This window comes from Eublepharis macularius, chromosome 4 (assembly GCF_028583425.1).
Source record: "Eublepharis macularius isolate TG4126 chromosome 4, MPM_Emac_v1.0, whole genome shotgun sequence".
Classification (NCBI taxonomy): Eukaryota; Metazoa; Chordata; class Lepidosauria; order Squamata; family Eublepharidae; genus Eublepharis; species Eublepharis macularius.
In genome coordinates, this window is record NC_072793.1 from 69,286,211 (window position 1) to 69,303,635 (window position 17,425).

Consider the following 17,425-nt stretch of genomic DNA (forward strand, 5'->3'; position numbering starts at 1 on the left):
CAGCCACATCCCCTCCACCAGCCATACTGCCCCCGACAAGGCGATATTGCTCTAGCACAAGCGTGTGTGACTGTGCTCGAGTGCTGTGCTTTCTCAGCCACCGAGATTCCCCCCACCCGCCCGATCACCCGTCCAATCGGCACGCAAGTCTGCGGGGCAAAGGTCAGCGACACTTCCCAGGGTTAGATTCTCTGGCAGACAAAATGCCGGCCGATAATGAACGCTCAGTTCGCATTTCATGAGGGATGCAGTAATGCAATTGCGCGTATGCGCAAAAGGATTCGAAAAACCACGCACCATGATCATGATTATACTTTTGCGCATTGGTGTAAATTCATGCCCGCAAACGCGCGATTGCGCAAATCGCTCCAGCATTTAAAAAAAAAAATGGCGATATTGTGGCCGGCTGGCCGGCCGGCCGGAAAAAGGGGAGTTCCTCTTCCCCCATGATGGATCGCCATGCTGCGGCAGAACCCGCCATGCCGTGTTCCCACTGTCCGCTTATATAGCGCAACGGAGCGCCATGAACCACAGGTAAGCAGGGACGGCAACTTGCGGGTTTTAACGGGTCTTCCCGCTTCAAAAGCGAAATCTCTCGCTTTAATTTTGCCCATCTGGAATCGGCCCAGGAGAGAGAAGAGAGGCGGCAATTAGGGGGGGAGGGGGAGGGAGCAATCAAAACATTCCTTTGCTAGTATATGTAAACATCTCCTTTTGGTGTGTGTATCAGTTGGCTTCAAAGGAGTTTGCCCTGTTAGTTTGTAGCAGCCAAACAGCTAGACCATCCAATTCCAATGTAGTATGGGCCTTCGACAACCACAGCTCTCCCTGCCAGATGCATCTGACAAAGAGATCTGTGGTTCCCGAAAGCCCACACCAGGTGCCACTGAGCTCCCCCAGACCCCACCTCTGTAAAGGAAATCTGTTACCTGTGGTAATGTGATAACCATTCATAGTCCCTATTCAGTCCCAGCTTGACAGAGTCAAATTTGCATATGAATTCCAGTTCAGCAGCCTCCCGTTGGATTTTGTTTTTGAAAGGTTTCTGTTGAACTACAGTGACCTTTAAGTCTTTGATGGAATGTCCTGGTAGATTGAAGTGTTCTCCCACTGGTTTCTGGACGTTTCCATTTCTAATGTCAGATTTGTGTCCATTTATTCTTTTGCGTAGAGGTTGGCTGGTTTGTCCAATGTACAGAGCAGAAGGACATTGTTGGCACATGAGGGCATATATCAGATTGGAGGATGAGCAGCTGTAAGAGCCAGAGACAGTGTAGTTGATGCCATTGGGTCCTGTAATTGTATTCCCTGGGTAGATATAGGGGCAGAGCTGGCATCTGGGTCTGTTGCAGGGCCTGGTACCTGTGCTGGTGATTCTGCTGGCCGATTCATGATTGTAAGTGAGAAGTCGTTTAAGATTGGGGGGCTGTCTGTAGGCAAGGAAAGGTCTTCCACCCAGGGCTTCTGAGAGAGAGGTATCATTTTCCAGGATGGGTTGTAGCTCACTGATGATACGTTGGATGGGTTTGAGCTGGGAGCTATAGGTGACAACCAGTGGTGTTCTGTTGTTAGTTCCTTTAGGTTTGTCCTGGAGTAGGCTGTTTCTGGGTACTAGTCTGGCCCTGTTGATTTGTTTCTTCACTTCATTTGGTGGGTACTGTAGTCCCAAAAATGCTTGTTGTTGTTGTTGTTGTTGCCAATTTAAAATGCATCCTTTATTTTCTCTTCTCTTTATGTGTTCATTTTTTTGTCCTCTTGCTGTTAGTATGTACCATATTTACTCAGAAGGAGCACAATCCTGAATGTAAGACAAACCTCTTAAAAATGTTATACACAAAACAAAAAAATATTTTTCGATATAAATGTAACTTGTATGCAAATATCCAAAAAACCCTCTATTTGATGGCAATCCTGTGAAAAGAGTCTAGTCAGGCATTTGAGTTAAATCGATAAGAACAGATAATTTGGTAGAGAATGTTTTGTCTCAAAGCCATGTATGGAACATACAAAAGGTAGCTTTAAATGTGCTTGTATGACGTTTCTGAGTCAATTGATGGGCATGTAGAAAAGTTGATCCACAATCACAATTCAATTGTCCTGCATTTTACATTTTTTTGTTTGGCTGTGGGGGGGTCAGCCCAAACAATCAGCAGTCTAGCATCCACTGACAGCAGGATTGCAAGGAAGGGCACTCTCCCTGTCCTCCTAAAGCCAGCAAAAAACTTTTATGAAGGTTGGCAGAATGGGAAGTTCTTATAAAATACAACAACAACAACATTTGATTTATATACTGCCCTTCAGGGACAACCTAATGCCCACTCAGAGCGGTTTACAAAGTATGTCATTATTATCCCCACAACAACAAACACCCTGTGAGGTGGGTGGGGCTGAGAGAGCTCCAGAGAACTGTGACTAGCCCAAGGTCACCCAGCTGGCTTCAAGTGGAGGAGTGGGGAATCAAACCCGGCTCTCCAGATTAGAGTCCGGCGATCTTAACCACACCACCAAACTCGCTCTACTTGTACTAATGCATATCGTGCACAAAATAATACAACATACATGCGGGATTCACTGAAAGAGAAATACAGATATGCTCTTATAAGTATCTTTTCTCACCCATACCTTCAATGTAGGAAGTATAAATAGTATCGTTTTCATCCCTGAATTTTTCAGGTGATGAGTAACTATTTGTTCCATCACTAGATTCTATATTAGTATCTATACTAGAATCCAAGCACTCCGGCAGAAAGTCTGAAACACCTGTTGGTAGAGTCATCTCTGAACTAGCCTCACAGTCCTTCACACAGCCCCTCAACAGCAGGGGGAGAGTTAAGAATGTAAATTTTAGTCTCTGAACGAAGCATCTAGCAAAGATTCTTAGTTATGAAAGAAGCCACTCATTTTTACTTTTTATTTAATCTCATTTATATCCAACCTTTCTCCTCAATGATGACCCCTCAGACTTGGCCAGCTTTTAGCTAGGACTTTTAGCTAGTTCTATTTGCCATGATAATTTTAGTCCCCCGTTTTCTGTAGTGCCTAAGGTTTCTTGATAGTGCAGAATGTCAGTAGTGGACACTATAGCAGAGAATAAGCAGGACTTTTTACATGAAATGGTTTTGAAGTCCAGAAGATGAAACTGTCCTCCAAAGCACAGTCAGTCTAGCTAGGAAAGCGGAACACTTTAATAAAGTGGACAATGTTTCTTGAACGAAAAGAACCAGTTTGGCGGAGTGGTTAAAGTGTTGGACTAGGATCTGGGGGACTGAGGTTCAAATCCCCTCTCTGCCATGGAAGCTCGCTAGGTGACCTTAGGCCAGTCATACACTCTTAGCCTAACCTACCTCACAGGGTTGTTGTAAGGATAACATGGAGGAGAGAATAATGTAAACCACTTTGGGTCATCATTGAGGAAAAAGGTTGGATAAAGTAAAAATGAGCAGCTTCTTTCATAACTAAGAATCATTGCTAGATGCTTAGTTCAGAGACTAAAATTTACATTCTTAACTCTCCCCCTGCTGTTGTTTTAGCCTGGTTTACAAGTTGCAGTGAATACCCATACTATCCACGTACAGCACACACGATTGTTGTTTATACAAACGTCCAGTAATTCAGTACATTCAATGCATGTACAGCTGAACACGAGATTGAAAAAAACACATTTGTGCAGGTACTGGCCCCCCGTTTCATTTGTAAATTATGAACGCATTCTGGCTCTTCCTTACAGACATTTGTTACATGCAGGTTGTACCTGCGCTCACTGTAACGTATGAATGGGACTCTTGTATCCCTGCTTCGAATCCATTCCAAGGAAGCGTCCGATGAAAGTAAGCAGCATGGGACTTCCCCCCAAAAGTTCAGGTTTCACGTCGGATCCGGGTGCTCCACGATCCATTGTCCGATAAGCTGAGATTCCATGGCAGTTTTGGCCCTCGAGTTGCGCTTCCGCCCAGTACGGGCAGCCTTCCAGCAGCGCCCAAGCCTACCTAGATAGAATCAATCCTGAGCGCATCTGCAAAAGACTCAAATTTCAGAGCTGGCTTCTCTATCGCACTCTCCTCCTCTCCTTCGGCTTTCCCCGCGTTGTGTTCTCACTTCTCCGCCCAAGCCTGGCAGCCGACGCGCTACCTCAACCATATCACCGCCTGCCGCCGCCGCCGCCGCCGCGCTCCCTTCCCTCGAAGGCGATAGTGGGTGACCAATCGCGGCGAGGGCCGGGCAGGATCCTTCGCCCATTGGCTGAGAGGCCTCTGCATGACGTGAACGGGGGGATGGGCTGCTTGGGCTGTCATCCGAACCGCGCAGGCGCACTGCTCTTGTTCATTGTTGCCATTGAATCAAAGCCGACGGGAATCTTCTTTGCGGGCGCCTTTTTGTGCCTTCTTTCTCCCCTTTGGGCTGGAGCTGGCTCCACCGCAGGCAGGCAGGATGCCGGTGAGAAAGCAGACCTCGACCCAGCCCACCCACAGTCCCAGGCGCCGGGGACCTTTCCTTCCTTTCTCTCCCCTGCCGGTCTGTAGCGTCGTTGTTAGGGGCGGTGCTGGGCCGGAGACCGGGCTTGGCCTTGGTATTGGGATGGATGGGTGGATGGATGAGGAAAGGGCATTGGTAGCTGGCTGGACTCTGAGCTTATGCGATGGGGCTGAGAGTGCCGGGTGGGAGGCACTTTAGCAAAGGTGTTGTTATGGCTTCCTGTGTCTCCCTGAACTAGGGTTGCCAACAGGCCCAGAGAAAAATGCCCTGTCCTTTTTAACAGAGGCTTGATGTGTAGAAATGGGTAGTCAAAGCTTTTCCTGGCGTGGAAGTTAGTAGCATTGCCTGGTAAATAACATCCCATTAAGGGACAGGAGGTCCGTCTCCTGGCCTGTGGAGACCCATGCACTGAATAGTTTTCAGAATGCAGTTCCATATACGATCATAATCAGGGGCTATTTGGACATGTAAGCGCAAGCAGGACCCAGGCAGATGTGGTGGGTGTGGAGTGGCCGTGGCTACACTTTACCGGGGCCAGGGAGGGTGGGATTAGCCTAGGTCGCAAACAGATTACCATGATATAGGCTGTTTATATCTGAAAGGGCATAAAATAGACTGTTTTTTCTTCAGTGATCTAGTGCATATGGGATGGGATTGGGTGAGTGCCACAGATTTGTAGAATTTAAGACCAGTGGCACCTAAGAGACCAACAAGATTTTCAGGGAATAAGTTTTCAAAAGTCAGAGCTCCCTTCTTCAGATACCTTCTTCGGGTTTGTACTGTGTGTGTGTATACGTAGGGTTGCCAGCTCAAGGCTGGGATATTCATGGAGATTTTGGGCTGGAGTCTGGAGAGGGGAAGGTTTGGAGAGGGGAGGGACCTCAGTGGGGTATAATATCATAGACTCCACTGTCCAAAGCAGCCATTTTATCTAGTGGAACTGATCTATGTAGCCTGAAGATCAGTTGTAATTCCAGATCTCCAGCCATCACCTGGAAGTTGGCAGCCCTAATGTCAGACTTACTGTGACATCCTCCCCATAAAAATTTCAAATGAAGAGATGTACTGAGGTAGTTTACTATTGCCTTCTTCTGCACACCAATCCTGGACTTCCTTTGTGATCTCCTATCAGGGCTGACCCTGCTTAGCTTCCAAGATCTGACCAGCCTGGGCCATCCAAGTCAGGTTCAAGTTTATGCCAAGCCCAGAGAAATCATGCTTTGGGCCCTGAGTGCTAACATGGAGAAAATCTCTTCTTATAACAAGAGCTTTCCCCATGTGTGTTAAATGGCTGTGCTGTATCTAGAAGTACAATTAAATCCAAGGTTCAGGTTTTTATGTTAGGGATATCTGTGGAACAGATCTCTCCTAGGAAATACGCCTCTGAGTGTGTGCAGCCCTCTGATTTCTTATGCATTTAGAGTGCAGAGCCCACGTACTTGAACGGTCTCTTCTGCTGGTATGAGACCATTAGGGGGCACACACACACTTCCCTGGGGAGGTTGTTCTGTAATCATGAGACTGCCACTGAAAGGCCTTTTTTGTGTACCCATAAGACAAACTTCTCTGGTTAATGGATCATTCAGGAGGGCTTCTCCCTGTGACCTTAGATCCCAGGCACATTGCATCTTGACCATGTTCCATTGTATGTAAATGCACATTTTTCCCCTGTGTTTTAATGGTTCAATTCTCTAGAAAATATTGAAGTCATTTATATTTATGCAATTGGAGGTATTTAATATAAAACAAGTGTTTTGCCTTCCTCTGGACAGAGCAGGAGTCACAGAGAGAAGTGAGAGGGGGGAGGATAGCTGTAAACTGCATGTGTTGTGCAGGGGCTGGACTAGATGACCCTTGGGATCCCTTCCAGCTCTGTTTCTATGAATCTAACTAGAACTGAACATCTCATATACTAATAGTCAAGGGGTAAAGATCTGAAGATACTTAAATCCTGAGACTGGCGCCATGAATGGATGAGACAGATTTTCCTATAAACCTGAAAAATGCCCCAGATTTGCAGAAAAATTTAATATCTAAAAAAAATACATTGAAGTGTAAAATAAAACCCAAAATGATAACGGAGTGTCTGTAGCTTTAACCAGATGCCCTCAGTGGTTGTTACTAGGCAACCATAACAGTTCAGCCAGTATTCCAGGCCTGGTTTTTATCAATAAAAGGTAGGGGAAAGAACAGGGTCCTTTCCAGGGCTGTTTTGGCCTTTGAGAAAGGACTCATTGGGGCCAGGCCCAGAAGCAACCACTAAGCGACTTGATACCACAAGGCCTGTATGACTCGCCCAGCCTTGGCTACTTGCTGCTGTTCAACAGCAGCCTCCACCCTCCCCCAGCCAGTGTAGTGTAGGGGTTAGGATTTTAAAGTAGGATGTGGGAGACCCAGGTTTGAAACCTCACTCTGCTGTGGAAACTCACTGGGTGACTTGGATCCAGTCACACATTCGCAGCCCAACGTACATCTTAGAGTTGTTCTGAGAATAATGTGGAGGCGAGACAAATTATGTAAGCTGCTTTGGGTCTCCATTGTGGTGAAAGGCAGTATATAAATGAAGCAAATTAATAACTATATATGACAGGGTCAGATAAAAGGTAAGTTTGCTCAGTGGGTTTGATGGAGAGAAGAGTGTATGGTAAGGTGAGCATATGCAGGTTCCCAGCAGGAGAGAAAAAGGAAATAGTGTGGGGAAGGGGATACAGGAGAAAGTGTAGTACCCTCTGCAAGTCCTTGTAGGTTCTCCACCATGTAATTGGTCCTGGCTCAGCTGGCATCATGCAACGGAGCTATTGGGGAGAGTCTGTGCAGAGGAGGAGGGAGAAAAGGTGAAGACAGGGGGCAGACAAAGGTGGTTGAGAAGGAGAGACGGAAGCAGGAAAAGGGGGAGAGGCTAAGGAGGTGGAGGGGAGGAAACGATGCCCCCTGCAAGTCCTTGTGGTTCCTCACTTGTCTCAATCAAAACCTTGTCACTCAGCAACTGTAATGGATATAGATGTGTTCTGTTCAACTAGAGAATACTGTTAAAACTTGAAAATTGTACCCATAATATGTAAGCCTGTGTAACTTACGGCAAGATCCTATTCATAGTTCTACTGAAAAATAAAGCTGGAGGTTTCTTGGAGGATATCATTTGAAAAAAAAACTGTGGGAAAATAGCACATTCTAGGATGTTCCGATTAGAATTGTTTCATATATTGTGTACTGCATAAAACACGTTTTTAGTTGAACAAGTACCATGTTTCACTAAGAGTCTCTCTACATGAGATATCCTACATGGAGATGCTCAAGCGTAGTGAGGTTCAATGTTCACCAGAAGTGTAGTTTAAAAAGATCAGGCCAAAGGCACTGTCAATTTCACCTCTTTACACTAGGGTCGTTTAAAAAGACAGAGCCTGTGGAGATCACTCCTCAGAGGTTTGTTAATTTCATCTTCTCCTCCCCTTGGGCTCTGTCAATTAACTAACCCTCTGAGGAGTGATCTCTGCTGGCTCTGTCTTTTAAAACTACCCTCCTGGAGAGAGGTGAAATTGACAGAGCCTTTGGCTCTGTTTTTTTAAACTATGCCTCCCGGCTAGCATTGCGTTTCCCTACACTTGAGCAACCCCATGTAAGATGTCTTGTGTAGAGATTCTCTAAATTGTCTGCATAGTCAACTCTCATAAAAGGAAAAAAGTGATGATTGTCTTCCTGAAGTGAAACTTATTTGCGGCGGTGGGGGGCGGGGGGGGGGGCTATTCTAATATCAAAGGTGAATGAGATAATGGCCAAAAACACAAGAGACGTTCACTGCTGCTGAATCTCCCAAAGTGCTTCTGTTTGCCTGTTTCTTTTGATAGTTTTACTAGTCTTCTGTGGCAATTTAAACTTGGCACAGAGTTGTCAAACCCGGATTATGGGTCTCCGTTCTAAAGTGGATTAATGATCTTCTGCTAGCCTCAGAAACAGAAGCTTTCTAAAAGGTTAAAATGCTTTTTTCTTACTCTTTCATGGATTATTATTTCCTTTTTTAAAAACATAGATTAACAAATTGGAGAAGCCGGACAATTCTGACAATGTCAAGGTCGTTGTTCGTTGTCGGCCTTTCAATGAACGAGAGAAAGTGATGTGTTATAAGATGGCTGTTAATGTGGATGAGATGAGAGGCACCATTACTGTCCATAAAACAGATTCTTCCAATGAACCTCCCAAGACATTTACATTTGATACTGTTTTTGGACCAGAGAGCAAACAGCTTGATGTGTATAACTTAACTGCAAGGCCAATTATAGACTCTGTTCTGGAAGGATATAATGGTAGGTGCTTTTTGGTTGCATGAAGTGGCAGGGGTGGGGGTGGGGGGTGTTTGAAGGAAAAAGTCTTCTGTAACTTGCAGTGCAATCCTAAGCAGGTCTACTCAGTGTGACGTTCAGGAAAGTTATCTTAGGATTTCACTGTTAAACTTGTTCATTATTACAAAGGCATTGTATCATTTATATAAATGCTTGCTCCTATTTATGAAAGCCAGTTTGTTCTGTTCCCAAAATGTTGGATGAGTAGATCCAAGAAGTTGGTTTATTATACAGGAATGGAGCATAGAGTTTCCCTGCTACGGATAATAAGTTTATAGGTTGATAATTTTGTGGATCTGAAAGGCTTCCTTTCTTATAAATAGGAACAATAATAGCTCTCCTCCAAGAATCTGGCATAATTGCTGAACTATTGATTCCAGTGAAAATAGGAGCAAGAATCGTAGCCCACCACATTGAATTAACCTTGAATAACTTGGCTGGGCATACATCTGGATCAGGAGCTTTATGAGATTTTAATCCTTTAATTAAACTTAGTATTTCTCTACTGGTGACTGGAGGCCACTCAGGAGCCACCAGTATATCTAGTACTTTTGAGCTTACAAAAGTTGCATCAAACAACAACTGTCGAAAATGTTGTTCCAGCACGGATGGATCAATGTGGCACATAAACTTCCATCTTGACTTTAGGCTCAGTTTTCATTTTCCAAAATATACTAGAATTGGCTGGTAGTGATGCTTCCTGCAGCAGTTTCCAACCCTTCATTCTTTTTTCTTTTCGTTTATCAGTTTTTAAAAATCCTTTTTTCAGCCCTAGTAACTCCAGTAGAACCAGTTTAAGATTGCATTTATGGAATCTTCTTTGCGTTTGTCGTACCTTAAAAGTTTGCAATCGTCGTCAAACCATTAACTTTTAAGGATGCCCTGATTCTTAAACTTGTTTTGAAATAATAGATGTGAATTTTTCAAAAAGACTACTTTCAATTTTTGCACAACCAAAGAAACATCCCTAATTTGTTTAGCCATAATTAAGCATAGATTTGAAAACTTGGTTTCCCTCACTTCTCTTTCCAGTTCTTCAGTCCAAGGTTTCACTTTTACTTTAACATCTCTTTGTATTAAAGAATCATGAGATAAGTTAGAAATAATACATGGATCTAAGAATTGAACTTCCATCAATTTTAGGCAAAAAGGGTCAAATTACAGTATTCTCCGTTAATAGGACCCTGAATTGTTTCCATGTATCTCAGATCTATGTAGGGGGTGGCATACCAAACAAATAGGGAAAATGAAGCAAGCTATTTCTTTCTCCCCACCAATTTACCAACCTGCCCTGATAGGGGAAGATTGTAATGACCACCTGCGGTATCTATTCAGTTGTAATCTATCTTTCCCTCAAGAGCAGATGTGGAGAAGATATTACCAGGCTAGGGCTTACTCATTACTGGATGTTTTCCTTCAACCACCTCAGAGTTGGGGCACTTTCCCACAACTCTGGATCATCCTGATTCTTTATGGAAGATTTCAAGAGATAGCTAGTTATAAACTCCAGTTTTCCATATATTAATTTTACATGATCAGCAATAAGGACAGTCTGAGAGGCTAACAAATCATCTGTTTTCTTTTTGATTTGCGGTTCCACACCTACACTTAATAATGAAGGTCCATCTTCAAGATCCTGATTTATACTAAATCCCTCATTTGCATCTAAATCATTCTTTAAAACCTCAAACTGATTTTTTAGTGGCACAAAGGGTGGCTTATTTCTTTTAAAAAATTATCCAATCTACTTTGCTTAGCTTTTAGAAAAAGTTCTTCTTCAGTTTGTCATGCACATTTTTTTGGCAAACTAAACTAAACCCAGATAATAAACCAGTGAAGCTCAGCATCTTCAAAGGGTGGGAGACGGAGGAATAAAGAATTACTGAGAGAAGCTAAGGTCAGCCAAGCCCTCTAGCCAAACAACAGACTGAAAAGAAACTTCAAGCTACTAGGAATAATAAAATACTAAATAAGACTAATAACAGTCTAATAAAATAAAAATACAAATAATGTCCTGCATTAACTTGAAATGAACTAGACTAGGAATTAAAATCAAACTTACATGCAGCTGCAGCCTTACCCTGCCCAGCGCTTCCATAACTGGAAATGACAGCAAAGGAAGCAAATCAAAGTTATCAATCCTCTAGGTCCTCTGAAAGATTAGAGATAGTCAGAAAACCAAAAGGGAAAAAAATAAACCACAGTACTGCTTAAAACGTCGTTAAACCTAATAGGGAGTGAGGAAAGGGGACAGGCTATCTGCCAATAATATTCCCCACCCAGAAGCGGTCAAAAGAAAATAAGAATAAAATAAATGAAAATGGAACGTAAATAAACTTATAAAGAGCAGGAAAAATATAACAGAAACAAATAAAAACCAATATTAGCAAAGAAACCCCCAACACCTTAATGCAAAACGCAGCCTCAAAGCGTCAACCAAGCTAGCATGGGAAACCGATGCACTTATGTCTTTGATAGATGTAAAGACAGCCTCACAGCCAAGCCTCACAGCCCCTTATCTGTTACAGAGCAGCCTGGGGAAAATCAAAGAAAAGCCAGAGGAAAGTGTGTCTAATCCTTTCCTGCAATATCCTCCCCACCAACTCCCCTAGCTGCTTCTTTTCTTTCCCTCCCTATCTGCACAGCGTTCCAGACCCACATCTATATCATAGATATGGGCCTGGAAACCTGTCGGTGTTTTGTAGAACTTTCAGGGGAAAAAGGCAATGGGTAGAAGTAGGTTTAAGCACTCTTTTCTTCCCTCAGTGTTGCTTCTCCATTAGGTGAGCATTGCATGCAGCCATACATAACTTGACCCCAATTCTTCAAATTACGAAAGCATGCAGAAACCTGTCTGGCTTGCATTTTACTGTCTTTTGTCTTGTACTGTCAGTGTATAAGCAGGCCCAAGCATGCAAACCATTTGCTTTTCTGCTTATGCCACCAACTATTCCTGGAGGAAAGGTGTTCAATGTGCTTATCACCATTCAGAGGTCCTTGAAGCAGATGATGCACTCATACAATTTGTGTGGTCACAGACATTGAGATTATGGCCACAGTAATAGTATTCTAGTTCCCATGTGAGTGGTAGAATCTATGCTGAAAGCCCCCGAGACATGCTTGAACTGGGGATGCCATTCCCCTGGTGAGGGCAGGGAATCTCCTGCTCCCACCCTTTGCTCCTGCCTTCAGTCATCTGGCTGGCAGGGGGTAAAGGTGAGGGAACAGGCCTCCCAGGTGCACTCCCAGGGAGGCACGACGACATCACCTCTGGGAGTGATGTCATTGCATCGTCCCCGAGAGCACTCCCGGGCTTCTCAGGAAGCCAATTTTGGCCCTAAATGGGGGCCAAAGAAGCATGCATTCTGTGCCTGTGCAATGACATCACTTCCCGGAAGTGACATAATCACGCAGATGTGCACATGTGAGGACCATCCAGGAAGGACAAAAGATAAGCACTGGGTCCCTCCCTTTGCCACCGGGAGGTTAAGGGGACTGGCACTCCTAGCTTGAATTGAAAACTTAATGATCAGATGTGCAGATGTGCAGATGTGAAGCTCTGTATGTTGCTTTGACAATGTCCAGGTGACCTGATTGCTTAGTTTTGGGCTCCCAACTTAAATCGTATTATTTCAGAGCTTCCTCACAGATTCATTGTATATTCCCTGTTGTCTCTGTTTAACCACCTTTGCCCCAGTGTTTCCTGGAGGTATGCATTGGAAGCATGGGTTTTCCTTTTTAGGAAGGTCTACTGTGTTTCAAAAGGAGCTGCCCACCTCTGCACCATTTTGAGAGGTGCTGTGGGCAGCGAATTTTTTTAAAGTGAGCATAGTATTGATAAATCGCTGTAATGACATAATCAGGCTTGCAGACTTGTCCTTTTAAACTGATTGCATACCCCATTTATTATTTTTATTTTAAAATGGTTTATCACTAAAGCCAGTTCAAGGCGCCTAGGTAGCAGTCAGTTAGGCATTCCCATGGAAACTATCCACCAATCACAGACCTGGAACAGAAAGGTGGAGGTAAGCATGTTTGGACAGCATCACACTAATATATCATCAAGCACAAGTAAACAAAAAAGGCATTTTTTATCTGCATGTAATGGATGATCTGCTATAGTTAACAAGGAAAATGTAGAGAAATCCTCTCATCTGTAAGTACCACTGACACTGCGCTTCATTTGGGATTGCGGTATCAGTGAGGAAACAACAGATCCTAGCTGTTGATTGTATCGACTTACGCTGTGTAATCTGCTTTGAGTCTTGGTGAGAAAGCTGGACTATAAATAATGTAAATAAAATGAAAGTGCTGCAGTCTGGAAGGCACCTATGTGTTCCCCTTCCAAGCACATATATATGCAGGTTGCTGTTTATATTCTTTTGCCCTAATAGTTCTGGTGCCAAAGAAGGGTTTAAAAACCTTACATTGTCATTTATGATAAATCACCGGTGGTGCTCCTGTCCTGCAGGTACCATTTTTGCTTATGGACAGACAGGAACAGGAAAAACATTTACTATGGAAGGTGTCCGTGCCGTGCCAGAACTCAGGGGGATCATTCCGAATTCATTTGCTCATGTCTTTGGGCACATTGCAAAGGCAGAAGGAGATACAAGGTAAGTCACCTCGTTGCCTTTTTCTGCTACCAACCCCATTACTTCTCTTCAAAGTAATGTTGATGGAAATTTCCATCTGTTGTGCTTAACAAGAACCAAGGGTGTCCTTGGGAAGACCACCAGCATGAAATGAAAGTAACAGTCCTTTCTTTTTCCTTTGTCCCCTATATTTGGTAATCAGCAGTATGTCATAAACCAGAAATACCTTAGCACTAGGAAAGTGCTCCAACCCCCTTGTGGCTGCTGGTGGTGGTTGTCTTTTAAAAGTCAGTGTAAAATCTAATTTAACCAATCCAGCGTCTGTGTTTGCTTTTGTTTCTTTGTATGAGTGACTTAATTCTGATTATGCTCTTGATGATTGGCATTTTGAACTTCAGGTTTTTGGTTCGAGTCTCTTACTTGGAAATTTACAACGAGGAAGTGCGGGATTTGCTTGGGAAGGATCAGACACAGAGGCTAGAAGTAAGAACAAAGGATTCCTCAGTCATTGCTCACAAAGTGAAATGTATTTAAAAGAATTGTAGTCCCATTCTCTCCAGCCAGCCACTCAGTTCCTGAACTTTGTATCTTTTTAAAGCAGTGCATTTTAAGGCAGTGTTTACGTTTTAACCAAATGAGGCAAAATTATACAACTGTTTACCTTTCTAGCTAAGGATGTAAAGGTATGGCTTAATCGGCAGAGGTTACAAATTGCCTTCCTAGTATAGCTAGCTGCATATGTGTAATAAATGTTCTTTGCCCTTAACTGATTTGTTTTCCTTCTTAGTTGTTCTTTTCTCCTGCCATTTTTGTCACTTGGAATCAACTGATATTAAAATCCCACTGACTCAAATCCTGCTGTCTTTGAATTTTTTGCTTAGTGTTTCTAAGAAAGGAGAGAGTAAGCTGATTAGCTGGCAGTTGGCTGCAGACCTCATCCGCTTAACTCATTTTGTATAGGTTGAACAGCTGCTCAGTATTCAGAAGCGCTGTGTTGGAAATCTTGGTACTAAGAGAAGCAGCACACTTCTCTGTCTAACTGCGTATCTCACAAAATGCGGAATGGCATCTGGAGCATGGTTATAAGTTACTTTTACCAGCTCTTGCTTTCACGCCCCCGCCTATCTTCACTGAAAGTGAGAATGGATGTAATATCTAATGGAGCTGTCACAAGTTGCTCTGATTGGGTTCTTCTGCCACATACTCACTTTTAAAGAAATAAACTGCCTTCCGTTGGGGTACCTGCTTTTGCAGTGCTATCCCTCCATTATTGAGGTGATGCTCTGCTGCAGAACATGTTCCCCTGGGGGTAGGCACTTCCTTCTTGCTACGAGATCAGTGCCTTGCAATGAGCAGAAAGTACCTAATGCCCAGAGGAGTGTGTGCTGTAATGGAGGACTGCCTCTGCAAAGGAAAATAGCACCGCGAAGAATGGGTTAGGATCCAAGTATTTTAAAGCAATATTACTGAAAGAGTGTTACTTTTGTGAATACAGAAGTTACAGGGAGCAGTATTTCTGAAATATCCTTTCTCAGCACCTTTTTAAAAAATGCTTAAAATTTTTTTTTGGTTTTATAGGTTAAAGAACGACCTGATGTTGGAGTCTATATCAAAGATCTCTCAGCTTACGTTGTAAACAATGCAGATGATATGGATAGGATTATGACACTTGGACACAAAAACCGTAAGTTTTGTGGCTCCTCCTGGTGTTCCCACAAATCTTTGTGGATTGTTATAATGTCTATTGCATGTGGCTAACTATGAGGCACCTCAGAGGAGTGGCCTGTTTAATACTCTTGAACTCGTGTGTTACTTGTGATACAGACAGTTTTGCATACACAGGTTTTGCAGTCTTAGAGAAAAAAATTTGACAAAAAAAAAATAGCGTTAATTTGATAGTTTTGTAAATTGGTGTTTTTCCAGAGACCTCACAGTGATGTACAGGAGTTTATCCCATTTTACCTTAGTAGTAAAATGGAATAATCTACTACTTAATAGTAGCAAAATGTGCATGGTAGGTTAGGCGGAGAGATGATAACTTGTTCAGGGCCATCCAGAGCATGTCAGGACTAAGCAGGTCCTCAAGCATGACTTTCTGTCCACATTTAGGCCTCTTTTTCTTGTGTGTGACATTGTCTCTTCAACTGGCCTGTATGAGAAGGAAGAGAAATACAGGTGTTCACTAGCTCCACCTTCGGGAAAGCATGCAAAGTCGTTATATTGAAGAGAGCGATTGGTTAACAGTAACTAAAGCTTTTCTGCATATTTGACTTATTCCTGATTTTCTTAGAAGCTGATTCACAAGCACTGGAATTGGTTTGGGTACAGTTCTTCTGTGCTTCTGCCCTCCCCCTGCATTTTTACAGTTTGTGGAGTCAGTTTATTTTCTTCCTCACATGCATGAAATAATCAGGATTTTCAAGGGAGGGCGTTGTCATTGGTGGTGTCACAGTAACCCCCCCCTCTTTAAAAATTTTGTATGCATTCTTATATAAAAAAATGAACAGACTTTGCATGGTGAAGCCTAAAAGGAGAGCAGCTCCACTATACACCTCTAACCCCCCAGTCCAAACTGGGATGTCCTGCCTGAGCCAGAGGACCCAGAGCGAGGAGGCACCAGCAGGGCAAACTGCCCTCTGTGGTGATGGAGCCCCCAGCAACAACAGCTTATGCCCCTTTCAGACTGTGCGTCTTTTTCTGGTGCTGGAAGTGAGCACTCCCCGCACCACCAGGGCTTTTGCATTTCTTTTTTTAAAAAATCATCACTTCTATATTGCGATATTAATATACTATTGTAATAATAGATGTAGCATGTTCTCTGAATTCCCAGCATTCATTTTATTTTTTAAAAGTACATCTCTATCCCCATTCGTTGTGGAGATATGCCTTTTCCTTTATCTCTGCAAGAGAAGGGGCTTAGAGAGACTTACTCTTTTTAAAAAATGAAATCTGGGAATTCAGAGAATACGCTGAATCTATCATTACGACAGTATATTGATATAGCGATATGAAAGTGACATTTAGAAAAAGGATTGAAAATGGAACCAGGAGGGGATAAAGGAAGAGAGGGAGGAGTAGTATGATGATAAACATCTAATTGCCATAAAGTTGGTGATTAGATTGGATGGGACTGGATGTAGATGGGAGTGTGTAGAACAAACAGACATTTTGCATGAGGAACAAAGGCTCCATTGCATGAGGGACGTTGGCTTCAAAAAACCATCGGCATAAAAGTAATCTCAAAAGAACTGGAAAAATGGGTTGTGGGGGGGGGGGAGATGAAGTGAAAACCAAAGGCAAAAAAATTCATAACAATCACTCTGACACATTTCCCATGTATATGAAGCTTGTAAATTGGCCCCAAGCAGTGGATTCTTGATATCTGAATTCTTGAAATGTTTTATTAATCTCTTCTGTATAGAATGGGAGCTAGATCTAAATCTGTTTATGGCCTGTTGCATGAATATATGCAAGGCTGACCCACAAACTGTAAGGTAAGAATGCCAAAAACTAATTTTGCCATTCCACCTTAGCAGTGTTTTCTCTTTTTTTACTGTTGTTTCTTATTTCCTCCCAGGCAGCACAGTAAAGCATTGAAATTATATAGAATGATAGCTTTTAGTAGTAAGAAAACAATTACTTGAATTAAAAAACATCTAAAGAAAACAACACAAGTGTTTAATACCTACGGAACCTCCTCTCTCCCTATGTTCCTCCATGGCAGCTTTGCTCCTCTGAACAGGTTCTCCTGCAGGTACTACCCGGTACATGGGCAAAATCAACAGCTGCCCATACATGTGCATTCTCCGTGGTGGCCCCTGCCCTATGGAATGGCCTGCCTGAGGAGGTCAGGAGAGCCCCCGCTCTCCTGGCATTCTGCAAACGATGCAAAACTCATTTATTCAAAAGGGCTTTTTTTTTTACTCAGATGGAGGGCTGTATTGTAGGGAGATGGTCTCAAAGAAATGCTTCACTAGCAAGATAGGGACCATAGACTTCATTACTATGTTGCTTTACATC

The 17,425-nt window shown here is 43.1% G+C and overlaps 1 protein-coding gene across 3 annotated transcripts in view; it reads left to right on the forward strand.

Moving 5' to 3' along the window:
* The first annotated feature begins 4,350 nt into the window (after positions 1 to 4,350).
* The window catches only part of KIF3A (kinesin family member 3A), a 36,042-nt gene continuing 22,967 nt past the window's right edge, over positions 4,351 to 17,425 (forward strand). For all 3 annotated transcript variants that reach the window (XM_054978236.1, XM_054978234.1, XM_054978235.1), the window contains exons 1-5: positions 4,351 to 4,434; positions 8,501 to 8,774; positions 13,282 to 13,426; positions 13,804 to 13,888; positions 14,984 to 15,089. In XM_054978236.1, the coding sequence (XP_054834211.1) occupies positions 4,429 to 4,434; positions 8,501 to 8,774; positions 13,282 to 13,426; positions 13,804 to 13,888; positions 14,984 to 15,089 (616 nt within the window). In that variant the 5' untranslated portion in view covers positions 4,351 to 4,428. The remainder of the gene's footprint in view (positions 4,435 to 8,500; positions 8,775 to 13,281; positions 13,427 to 13,803; positions 13,889 to 14,983; positions 15,090 to 17,425) is intronic.